At 36.9% G+C, this 13,440-nt stretch overlaps 1 protein-coding gene across 3 annotated transcripts in view; it reads right to left on the bottom strand.

The window, feature by feature from the left end:
• The window catches only part of ANTXR2 (ANTXR cell adhesion molecule 2), a 149,574-nt gene that overhangs the window by 70,604 nt on the left and 65,530 nt on the right, over positions 1-13,440 (bottom strand). For all 3 annotated transcript variants that reach the window (XM_036069401.2, XM_078068826.1, XM_078068825.1), the window contains one exon: positions 13,219-13,314. In XM_036069401.2, the coding sequence (XP_035925294.1) occupies positions 13,219-13,314 (96 nt within the window). The remainder of the gene's footprint in view (positions 1-13,218; positions 13,315-13,440) is intronic.

The following is a 13,440-nucleotide window of genomic DNA, read 5'->3' on the forward strand; positions in this document are numbered from 1 at the left end:
TCATTGTTCAAATTTTAGTTTGGATCTAAATCTCAGATACATACAATCTCCACAAAGATGTGACCAGACATCTAGTCATTTAGTTAGACTAGACATCCAGACATTTAGTTAGACTGAACCTCTAACTCATTCAAAAATTTGAATACTACAAATAATGCCGCTATTTCTATTCAGCCCTTTTAATAATTCAATTTTATTTTATCAACAAACATAAAATTTCCATTCTTTCTGGTAATTTTGAAGGATAAAAACTCTGGATTTTTATAATTAGCCCAGAAAAAAATGCCAGTGGAGGCTTAAGATTTAAAATAATGCTGCAGTAAAATAAAATAAAGTTAAGATGATCAAGCTACAGGTACATTTCCTTTATAGAAAGGAAGCACATCATATCATTATCAAACTACACGTCCAAACTCGGTCAGTGAAAACCAGATCTATCAATATTTCGCACTCAAAGGGATCAAAAGGGCCAACTTTTTTTCCCCGTTTCTTTCAAGTAAATTACTCCTTCTAGTTGCAGTCTTAAAATTTTCACATAATCTATAATTTCTTCTTCAGTTCTAAATGACTTTACCAAATCATTTACCATGTCCAACAGATTTTTTTGAAATATTTCTCTCTCTCTGTCCCTCACCTTACCACCCCAGGACTTTCCTCAGTCTTCCCAATGTGAATAAGATTCCCTTCATATGCATAAATGCCTATTGGTTCCCTAGCATCTATCAGAGTTGATAATTTTATCTGGCTCCATAAAAGTGTAATTTCCACAAAGAGGAAATTTATGTCTGCTTTGTTGCTCACTGTATTCCCAGGATTTAGTAAAGTGTCTGGCACAAAATAGATTTTCTGTTTTGTAAGGAAGGAAGGAATAGAAGGAAGTTAGGAGGAGAGAAAAAGGATGGAGGTGGGAAAGGGAGAAAAAAGGAGGGAGGAAAGGACAAAGAGAGAGTGAGGAAGGAAGGAAGGAAGGAAGGAAGGAAGGAAGGAAGGAAGGAAGAAGGAAAGGAAGGAAAGAGAGGAAGAACAAGGGAAGAAGGAAGGATTCTTTGCATTCTATTACCACCTAAAATCATAAACTCATAATTCTCTGGACCTTAAAAATATCTAGTACAACATTTTTCAACTTCTCCAATTCACATTCAACCAAAACTTCAATATTCTGAAAACTTCTCACCAAGTTGTAGTCCAACTATGTTTGAATTCCTGTAATAAAAAGAAATTCACTACCTCACAAAGCAATTCATTCCACTGGCAAGGAATTCACATCATTTGAAAGTTTTTCCCCCCAAAGAAGCCAAAGCCTCCCTCTCTGTAGTTTCCACTCTTTAGTCCTGATCCTAGGATGTGGAAACACACACACACACACACACACACACACACAAACTAATCTTTCTTCCAGAAGAGAGCAGTTCCTATTTTTGAATACTAGAATAATAACCATGTATCTACTGAGCCCTACTCATCTGGAAGCTAAATATCACAACTATTCCTCATGCGATGGTCCTGAGTTATTTGGTCATCTTGGTCCATTGTCTTAGTACATACTCATTTGATCAATATCTCCAAGTGGGGTTTCCAGAACCAATAGCAGCATTTTAAGTGTAACCAAGCCATTATAAATAAATGTATGGTACTCAGACCAAACAGATGCACCCCATCAGTCTTTACTTCCATTCTATGCATTTTAATTAATAACACACTGATAACATTGATTGATAGTCGATAATTACCATAGCTTTTTTGGCATCAATGTCTACATGCTCTACTTACTTAAATTAGACATTTATCTTGTTTTTCTATCTCTAACCCATCCCTCATTCTAACCTGTGTAACCAGGTATATTTTCCTAACAGAAGGCTAATTGTTTCTCTGGTCAAAATAGATCAGTGGGGGGGCACCTGGGTGGCTCAGTCGTTGGGCGTCTGCCTTCGGCTCAGGTCATGATCCCAGGGTCCTGGGATCGAGCCCCGCATCGGGCTCCCTGCTCCGTGGGAAGCCTGCTTCTCCCTCTCCCACTCCCCTGCTTGTGTTCCCTCTCTCACTGTGTCTCTCTCTGTCAGATAAATAAAATCTTAAAAAAAAAAAAAAAAAAATAGATCAGTGGGTCCAATGACCACAATTGAAATCAATGAATTACTGACTTTTATTAGAAGATCCTTACAAATCATGCTTCTACTCTTAGTTTTGCAAATTACTTTAAAATGCTCTCTGGAGTTCTTTCACTAGAAAAAGACCAAGGTACATCCTTCATTTCACTAAGTCTGAGTACAATGTATTTGAACTCATTTTCATTTTCTTGTGAGGATTTCAAATTTACTCTGCTTATTACCTGTACATCTTGTACTGGTATGTATTTCTGAAGACATAAACAGTATCCCCAATCTGGTTCTATGGTATATCCTCCTGAAAATTACTGAACATCCTCCTCCATGACTCATCCTTTTTCATGTCATACTTGTCATACTCATTATCCTGCATAGCATCTAGTTTTAGCATGATATGGGCAAATTGAGTTTCAATTTAAAATCCTCATATGACATAGGGTGCCTGGGTGGCTCAGTCAGTTAAACATCCGACTCTTGATCTCAACCCAGGTCTTGACCTCAGGGTCATGAGTTCAAGCCCCACAGTGGCCTCCATGCTGGGCATGGAGTCTACTTAAAAATAAGAAATAAAATATAAAATACAATAAAATTAAATTAAATTAAATTAAAATAAAATAAAATAAAACCTCGTATGACCACTGCTGACAAATGGATAACAGGATAATAAAAGGCACCTTTGCATTTTTTCCCTTTAGTAGAGACCCTTTACCTGGTATCATAAGCCACAACCTGGAAAACCAAAGCTCCTTTTCAGTACATTTATATTAGCCAGTTTTTCTATTCTCATTGTTCAAATGCCTCCCTATCATGCAGTTCGGCCCGCACATCTTATCTACAAATATCCCTTTATATGGCTGTCTAGTCCAGAAAAAGTAAAGATCCTTTTGCTTGTCCCAAATAAGATGGCCATTTCCATGTTAAGTCCCATCCAACCTTCCTACTGGTCTATCTAGAAGCTTGAAAACTTCTAAAAATAAACGTTGCTGCACAGTTGAATCATTCATGCTTCATTAACTTGGGCTTATATGTTTATTTGGGAATTTTTCAATTATCTCTTAAGAGTGTAGATTTCTTAAGGGCAATAATCATTTCTCCTTCTTTATAAGTATCACCAGTGCCTAATAAAGTGCTCTGAAAATAGCAGATTCTAAAATACGATTGAAAGTGACCTGAAGGAACTAGCTGAGAATGTTCACAAAGGCTCATAGCCAACCTCTTAAATTTAAAGAAAAATACTGAGGGAAAAAAATATAAATGATAAACAGATAGATACAGGTTCCCATGAAACTAAAATATTGCTCGTTTCAAAGAAAATGAAGCATCAAATTTCTCTTTCAACCAATAAAATCAGAGAACTAATTAACTCAATGGCAGATGGGAAGACGTAAGACCATCCTAAGTTTCTTCATCTAGGAAATAAATTTGATTAATTTTAGGTCATTTCCAACATGAAAATTCTGATAGAACATTAAAAAATACATATCACAATTTTTCCACCAGGCCTTTTGCTTCTATGCCTTTCCATAATTAAGCAGGCCATGTATCAATATACATTTGTATTCACCTTGTTCCAGAAAAGAACATTAGGGTTTGTGTTTCCAATAATGTGTAATTAATCTTATGTATGTCTAAATGCATGACTAATTATAAGTTTAAGTTGACTTTGAAATTCTAGCAAGTACATTTTCTACATTGTTAACAATGGAATACAGCCATTAAAACTCTACTTAAATCAAATTTTTATCTAGTAAAATAAGGAACACAACCACCACCACAAAAAGCTAAGGCTGAACCTTCAGAAACTGAACCACAGCTAAGGCTCATCTCTGTGCTGTTATTACTATTAACAGTAATCACCCTTTATTGGTGCAGCTATATGTCACACACTCTATATTTCTCATATTCTCCTAAGAGCCCTATGAAGTTACTATACTTATCCCCATTTTTTTTAAGATTTTATTTATTTATTTGACAGAGAGAGAGAGTACAAGTAGGGGGAGCAGCAGGGAGAGGGAGAAGAAGGCTCCCTGCTGAGCAGAGAGCCCCATGTGGAGCTCGATCCCAGGACCCTGGCAGACACTTAACTGACTGAGCCACCCAGGTGCCCCGCTTATCCCCATTTTAAATATAAGGAGAGGAAGACTCTAATTTCAATAACTTGCCCAAGGGTACACAAAGAGAAAACAGAATTAGGACTCAAATCCAGGACCCAGGTCCATCTATCTCCAAACTCTGAGTTGGACTTCTTCTGCCAAATGACATCCTTTTAAAATAAGGTTCGACTGCAAAGAGAAAGGGTGTAAAAGAAAAAGCCGAAGATGTGTTGAGTAGTTGTTAATTTCTAGAATGCATGAATGGATGGATAAATGGATTAATGGGTGGATGGATGAATAAATAGTAGGTAGGTAGGTAGGCAGGTAAATAGATAGACTTTAATTAAAACCTTATAGTAACTATGAAAGAGCCTATCATTCCCACTTTATAGAGACATAACTTGTTAATTAATATGGCCAACATCACTGACCTAGGAATGTTGGAACAGAAAATAAAATGATTTTTATGTGATGTTTCAAAATGTTCCCTCTCACCAATCTACTACAGGGCCTCATAAGTAACAAAAGAGGGTGAAAATAATCTGAAGCCATTTGGCTCAAAAGTCAAAATGGAAAAAAATCTGTGTCCAACTGATATCCCTACATTTCAGCAAAACTAGTGCAGGAGAAAAGGAAACCTTACTGTCAGTGTAAATACATTAAAAATAACAGTCATGAGAATCCCCATTCTTGTACTAAATAGTGCAAGAACACATCCATTTCAGAAAAGGATGTATTCATATGCACCATATTTTATGAGAATTTGCAGATTTTAAAAGGCATAATATTGCCTAGTTGCCAGGATTTTTTCCACTTAGCATCCTTTAGTTCTGTATTGAAGATTCTGGAAAACACTTTCACCACTTTATGAACCATATGTAGAGTTTGATTCTCCTCCAATTTTTTTTTTCATTTGTTATTATCATCATCAGGGAGGATTACATCTCATCTACTTAGCTGCTAGAATGAAGATTTCAGTTTGGAGGAAAGCCGATTTCTTAAAAAAAAAAAAAAGTTAGCTGCTTCAGGCAACAGTCCTTTTGATCTGCTCATTAACACTTTTCAAATGTTCGAGTGATGTGGGCATTCTTTGCGCTAGAAAATGTCAGCACTGGAGCCTGCAGCCAGCTTGATGCAATCATATGTTCCAATATTCAGAAAAGAGTGAAAAGAACTGTCAACAGTGAACTGCCTTGGATTAAAAAAAAAGATACCATACAACGCCTGTAGATCAAGTAGTGTTTCAGGACTGATTCTTGCCAGTGACAAAAACAAATGCCCAATTTATCAGCAATGTCATCTAAGCGACCAAGAGCCCACAAACAATAGAGAAGTCACTCTCAGTGTTTGGAAAAGTTTGTTTGAAATAGATGCGGGCCTTCCTTTCCTTCTTCCTTTTCTTTTTGATAAGATCAGAGAGCAAATGTAGTGCCTTCCCTCTGAAGTGCAAAAACACAAAGTTCTATTACATTAGTATTTGGGAAGTTTTTTTCTGAATCTCACCAAGTTAGACGCTTTCATCATCCAAATCAAAATATGGTCTGAGCTATCTCATCCTCCCTCTCCTTTCCTCCTTGACAGACTCATCAGTGATCAAAGATTCCTACTTTGAACAAATAAATAACCAGTGGGAGGTCTGGACAATAAATATAATTTAAAATGCCAAATGGGGACTGGGAAGAACAGTGTGAGAGTGTATCTGGCTAAGAGTTAAGGAAAGGGGCTGCTGTCAAAGCAAATAAACTAAGACCAGGAAGAGTTCGATACCCTGTTTTGCAAATGCTGTTCTGTTGGAAAACATCACCATGGAAGCAATAAGTACTAACATCACACTCTATTTCAAGGAGGGAACCAAACATAAATCATTTTAATTAATGGTGCAAGGAAGGCATATTAAAATTTAAATTACTTCTGTTTTATTGTGCATTCCAAAAAAAAATCAGGCTACTCTCAAAGTAACTCAATAAAGGCACCAAGAGCCCTCCTCAACAATAAAAAGCAAGTGCAATATAGAAGCATTATTACTATTTAGAGAGAATAGCACAGCTGTTGCTGGCTAAGAAAATGATTCCACGGAGCTACAGTCCGATATATCCTCATCACGAAAGCTCAACTTACTTATAAGCAAATTGGGCTTTAAAAGGATAACTTTTTAAAATGGTTTTTTAAATTAAGATTTATGAGATCTTTATGTAATGTCTTAAATGCACCAAGGAAAAATGAGCTTGCAGTTTTCCCTTGAGGACGGAGAACTTTGGCCAAGGACACTAGAGCAAAGTGAACATTTATCATTTCCAGCATATTCGGATATTTATCTGCAGCTGTAGAACACACTCTAATTGACAACACTCCAGAAAGCCTTTGTTTGCCACCTCATTAGCCTTACATCTGTAATTCTGCAGAGTGTCTGGTTATGCCAAACGATACAACCATAGGACTGTCATTTCTGCCATCCTGATAGTAAAACAAATCTGCCATAAACTCAGCATAACTTCTAAGCTAAACAATGATGAAAACATCCATATTTTCTAATATTTCACTCATGTTTCAGTACATGATAAGTTTTTTTAACCTCTTCTGCTCCCATTTTTAATTTAAGGAAAAAGGAAGGATGCAGCTGATGTCTTTGTTAACGAAAAGCAGCTGTAAAGGATGGATGTGAGGATCCTCAATGAGCAGGATACAGACTCAACAGATGGTGAGAAATAACTTCACACAAAAATGAGAACTTTTCCCCTTACGGAATAGTTTGCAAACTCAACACACTCTATAATTCACTAATGATAGTGCCTAAAAATTTCTGCTTTGCATGAGGGCTCTTTTACTATGATCATTACTAGAAAAAGTCTTCCAACTATCATTGGTGTAGATTTCTTTTGTCATGGAAAGCCCAGGTGCACAGAGGACACTATTCTGCAACATTTTAAATGATGTTGTCTCTCTCTTTTATCCTTGAAAATACGCATTAAAATGAATTGAAAGATTTAAATTTTTTAAGTAGTCTTAGATTAAAAGCATCCTGTGTGGACAGATTTTCTATTGCAGGGGTTTTTCCTTAACCTTTTTTATTCTATGCCCCTCTCCCGCAATCCCGTGAACCTACAGATCCCTTCCCAGAATAATTAAGCTAAATTAAAATACAAAGGATTTTAAGGAATCCAATTATATTGAGATATAATTATCTGATCTGTAAAAAAAAAAACCCCACAAAATTTGTGATAAAGAAATATAAATAATTCATTAAATAATGAGATACAATAGTAGGTCTGGGAACTACCCTAACTTTTGAAGTTATGATATTTGTAAAAGATATTTCAAAAATATCTTAAGAACTATATGTGACATAGGATATCTGTGATTACTATTGCTGACAAAGTCTCCAGAACTGCCAATACTTCTGTGGATAGCAGCCTACATTTATAAATGAAGAAAACGATAAATTTCAGTTGGAAGTAAAAATAAAGATTTTTTTTTTCCACCCAAGTTCACAGTCTTCAGGTTAGAAATCCCTCTGGGGTATATAGAGAAGCAACTAGACAAGAGTTAAACTGCTTCTACTTCAGAATTTTATTACAGTTAACAATCCTTACGTACTTGCATCTCAGTTCCTATTGTATAGAATGGCAAAGGCCACATTTTCTATTATAGATATATTATAAAGGATACCTTTTAAATAAAATCAGTGAAAATCATACAAAGAACTAAGATTGTACCATAAATCCTCTCATGCAAAATGCTTCTCCGTAGTTGACAGAATTTTAATTAAAACTGGCAACAAGGTACCCTACTTTGAGGTGGTCTTCCAGATAAAAAGTTGTCAAGTGTTTCAATTTTAAGAATTGAAATAGTTCAAGGAGGATAAGTGTTTACTGTGTAAGATGCCTGGTTTACAATGAGGAGTAAAATACACACAGTACTGACTTCAGGAAATTACTAGACTATAAAGTGAGAGAAATGTTCAACAAATAATCACATAAATAATTGTTTAATTTTAATTTCCTTTAAGTATCACCAAACCAGTACCATTTTCTAACCTGACAGGGTAACTTTTTGAGGATTTTGGTTAAAATTTTAATATAAAAGCTTTAGAGGGGATATTTATGACTTTGATACATTTCTTGTTCCTGATACCAAACTGGTACAGTGAATGAGGTCTACACCATAGTTTCAGAGACATAGTTTATTAGTTGAATGTTCAAATTCTTTGCTTTTCCCTAAAGTAAAAAGGTCACTTTCTAGCTTTCAAGGGATTCAGTGGTTCAATATCTGAATATGAATGGGATGGTACTGGCCTCTTCTGGCAAATAACAAGCACCCCGAGAAAGCTGTCCATGGATCCCTGTTGTCAAATGGTTCTAACAACATATATGCCTCAAATACTTTTAACAGTTAGAAGCCTATTTCTTCCAATAACTCCTTGCCACTCTGAAAACAGTAAGTAAATTCTACTCAATATATAAAACATTATGCTCATTTATGTTATGGTTACTCAAAACGGAAAGGTAATTCTAATTTTAAAAAATGCATACTGATTTTTTAATAGCCGTGTAACCATTGCTACCATTTTGAAGAATATGTCATTGTCTTCCATTTTACAACCTCTTGAGACTCCATGAACAGTTTTTCTGAGTTGATCTGAAAACATATTACATAAGAATTACCGAAATTGATAGCCCTAAGCAGTGATCCCCAGCCCTGGGGAATAGCAGAATCATTTAATGACTGTACTAGTTTCTTAATGCTGCTGTAACAAATTACCATAATTCGATGGCTTAAAACAACAGAAACTTATATTCTTACAGTTCTGGAAGTCAGGAGTCCGAACTGAGTCTTACAAAGCTAAAATGAGGCATTAGTAGAACTGATTCCTTCTACAGGTTCCCGGGCTCTAGCTGTTGCTTGCCTCTCTGAGCTTCCGGTGACTGTCAGCATTCCATGGCTAGTAGCTGCATCCCCCAATCTCTGCCCCCGGGGGTCACATTGCCTTGTCCTCTTCCTTACGCTAATCTCCTTACACTCAGGAGCTTAATTTAATCACATCTCAAAGATCCTTATTTTAATCACATCTCAAAGTCCCTTTTGCCATAGAAGATAACATTCACAGTTTCCAGGAATTAAGACCTGCATTTCTTTAGGGACCATTATTCAGCCTACTACAAGGGCTTTTCCAAATGGCATTAAACCCTGGAGACCCTTAACTGTCCCACCCTTTCCCTTCAGGGAGAATCACCACCATTGGAAATCTTACCACTACTGCTCTGAGAGCTTCCCGTTATTTAGGGTAGGGAAAAAAAAAATGAGGACCACTGTCTAAAATGTAAGTAACACTGTTATTTTTGAGTTATTGATTAGACATATGTGAAATTTTAATCTCTGAACAATGAACAAATCATTTCGTAAGATATACATAAGGGGCGTCTGGATGGCTTAGTAGGTTAAGTGTCTGCCTTCAGCTCAGGTCATGATCCCAGGGTCCTGGGATCGAGCCCCACGTCAGGCTCCCTGCTCAGCAGAGAACCTGCTTCTCCCTCTCCGTCTGCCTGCCGCTCTGCTTATTTGTGCTCTCTCTATCTCTCTGTCAAATAAATAAATAAAATCTTTTAAAAAAAAGATATTTACATAAAATATTAAATGAATGAATAAGAATGTGTGAAAAATATTAGGGCCTCTGTTCAGGGCTTTATTTCCAGACTTTCTATCTTTATAAGAGCTCCCGAGCATAAGATTTTCAAGGAGGTGGGTTGCTGACATAATCTAAATGTGCCTGAAAACAGACATTTTAAGTTATTTTGTCATTTTTCAGTTGAAAGATGAGATTTAAATGTTTGCCACTAATACTTTAAAAACACTCACACAAAACAAAATTTATACAACACCAAGCTGCAACAAATTTCCTGTTAGAAAGTAATATTACTGGTAACAATATAGTCAAAGTTAAATTGATCCCTAATAATTTAACTGCTAACAATTATTTAGCAAACTACATTCTAAGTCCAGCATTGTGCAAACATATTCTCTAAAAGGAACAAAATAAAACAAATATCCTGCCATTGCACTACAAGACCCTCTGACACTTGAGATTTTTTCACAAGGCTATGGTCCCTTTGTCCCTTTTTTTCACATCACCTCTTCATTTTTCTCTAGCTCACTTAGCTTCCATCTTCTATTCCTATCTACTTTGTTAGCGATCCTTTGCTTTGGCCATCTCTAAGGTGCATTATCTGTCACTGGCTTTCCATTTCAATTGATGGAAACTCAGTTGGATACAAACTTAATCCCCACCAGGACCAGACCTGGGCAGATACTGCTGTGAAGCAAGCAAAGCTTCTTTCAGGGGATTATACTGATCAAATCTCTCCAGTGGCTTCTCATCATCCCTGGGGTGGGTTCAAACTTCCTAAAAGACAGAGGAAGCCTCCTTAATGGGATTCCTGCCTAAAGCCCACACCATCTTTCGCTGTTCCCTTTCACTGGCACGCTGGGTAAGCCTCAGCCTAGTGCTTCCCAAAGCATGCCGGAATAACTCAATATAATTCCACACACACTTCATCTGAAATGTCCCTCATCAACTGTAAACATCTTATTCATTATTCAAAACTCAGTTTGGAGTCATCAGCCCAGTAAGGTTTGTCTGAGACAATCCCGTAACTCTGGCAAATCCCTCCTCTTATGTTCTTACTGTGCTTTACAAATGTTGCTGTTGGGGCACTCATGCCCCTCCAGTTATACTTTGCCCACATTTCTGTGCTTCCATATTAAAATGTGGGTTTCCATATCATATTATAGTCATTTTTGTACCCCCCAGTTCCTAATAGAGTACTGACACAGATTGCCAAGGGCTAAATACAGAATTTTGCCTCTACCCTGCTTTTAAAGCTACCTTAGAAAACATTTGCTATGATTCATTTATACCTAAGTATAAATGTAAGTTCATACTCAGGGCTAGCTGCCCTTTAATCTATAGTTCTAAATGTCAAATACAGGTGGGCGTCTCTATTAAGTAAGTTTCAGAAATTAGTAAGCATTCATAATGTTTGTAAGGATAGGAAACCCTCCTGACATCCTGACAACACACCTTAAAGGCATCCCTCTATGCTTTGCATAAAGAAATATACTCTGTGATTCACGATCTGCAGTCTCAGAGTTGTAAATGAACCTATTCTTACCACCTGGAGATTGAATCCTCTCTGTAACATCCAAAATGGTGGTCAAGATCTGCACTTGAGCACATTTAGCAATGCCCCAGAGAAGCCTATTTTAGTTTTCATATACATCTAAAAAATCATATACTTTGACACTTTTGAGCCCTCCGATCAGTAATAAATGAAACTGCCAAGTAATGAAGGAAGGAAATCCACCACATCAAAATTTAAATTAAAAAAAACCAAGGAGCACGAATCATATTAGGGCACTTTTTTGCTTTTTAATTTGAGACTCAAGAATGCAAGCCACCCTAAAATAAACATATTAGGATAATCAAGATTACAACAGGAAACCGTTTGAGCATAAATTGCTATGGCAGGAAACTGATTAGTTCAGCAGAGAGACAGGATGCTTCTTGTCTCTACCGTTGTCTGAGTTAATTCTGTGCCTCCTCCGTAGACCAACTGTTCTGAGATAAAGGATTATAAAGTGGACTCATGAAAGCAGACTGAAATACAATTAATAATAAATGCAGGAGTAATGCAGACTAGTGCCTGAAGTTACAAGGAAACTAAAGTGAGTCAGCAAAGGTGAGGGAGAAAAAAGGCAGTCTAGTAATATCATGTACAACACCGCTGCGATCTACAGAATATAAAGTTCTACATAACGTGCCGATAATAAAAGGAATGCTATCAAACTAAGGAGGAGGTATGCTTTGAATGACTGCTTCTTTGGGATACTCTTTTCTATGAAACCTGAACAATCCAAATTGGATTGCTCGAAATGTGCTGAACTCTACTACCCAAGAGTCCACCCCGTGGAAGACAGAATAATGGCCCCCAAAAGATGTCCCTAGAACTATAAATAATCTCATTACATAGCAAAAGGGACTTTGCAGATTGAGAGTTAAGGATCTTGAGAGGGTAGCGTATCCCGGATTATCCACGTGGGTCCAATTTCTTTACAAGGTTCCTTAACTTTGGAGGTCCTTTCCCAGCTGTGTTGAGAGTAAGAGGGAGACGTGACTACAGAAGAATGGTCAAGGAGATACAATGTTGCTGGCTTTGAAGATGGAGGGAGGGGTCCACAAGGCAAGGGACGTGTGTGTCCTCTGGAAGCTGGAAAAGCCAAGGGAACAGATTCCCCTCCAGAGCATTAAGAGAGGAATGTATCTCTGCCAATACCTTTTAGCCCAGCGTAGTCCAGTGAGACCCATCTTGTATCTGTGATTCAATAACTGTTAGATAATAAATTTGTGTTGCTTTAAGCCACCAAATATGAAGCAATTTGTTACAGTAGCAATAGAAAGGGAATAGAAACCTATATTCTTTCAAAGGTTTTACTCAAACATGAAAAATAACACAAACAAACCAACTGTCATAACTTCAAAACTGCCGATTTGACAGACACCCTAACATGTGCACATGACTTATCTCTAAAATATTTTTCCGAGAGGCAAACAGAGAAGGTCCTGAAACAGATTTTACAGAGGTAATGAAGGATTCAATAAGAACTGACAAGAAAACCTGACAGATTATCAACTTCTCCCATGAACCCAACTGAAAATATCATTCAACTTACTTGAAACTCTTTTGTACTGCAGTAGAAAACCCTTTATCCCTACTACCTCTTCTACTTTCCTCTCCCCTTCTCCCTCCAAACTTGATTTTGAAATGTGTTTTAGATGAAGTTTGATAATAAACATTTATTGGCATGCATGTTTTCTAGAATTTATTGTAGTAATAAAAACTATTAAAATTCAATTTGCTAACTGAAACTCTGCTGTTGTTGGACACTAGCATTGATTCACATTTCGGGCCTTACTTTACATCTCACTGCTTTACAAAAGAGTAGAGTTGCAAATCCTCCTTACTCACCACTTTGCAGCAAAGGGGCCAAAACCACCACATCAAACCAATGCCCAGTAGTAGCAGTAACACCAAAATAGCAATGATGGCTGCAGTCCCACTAGACTAGAAGAGGCAGAAGACAAAAAACAAAGTGGTCAGTAAAGCACAGGGTTAAATCCCAAATACATATTTTTTTAAGGAAACACCCGAAAATGATTCAGAAAGCAGAACCAATGTCAAATCAGATTT

This window comes from Halichoerus grypus, chromosome 3 (assembly GCF_964656455.1).
Source record: "Halichoerus grypus chromosome 3, mHalGry1.hap1.1, whole genome shotgun sequence".
In the NCBI taxonomy this organism is placed as follows: Eukaryota; Metazoa; Chordata; class Mammalia; order Carnivora; family Phocidae; genus Halichoerus; species Halichoerus grypus.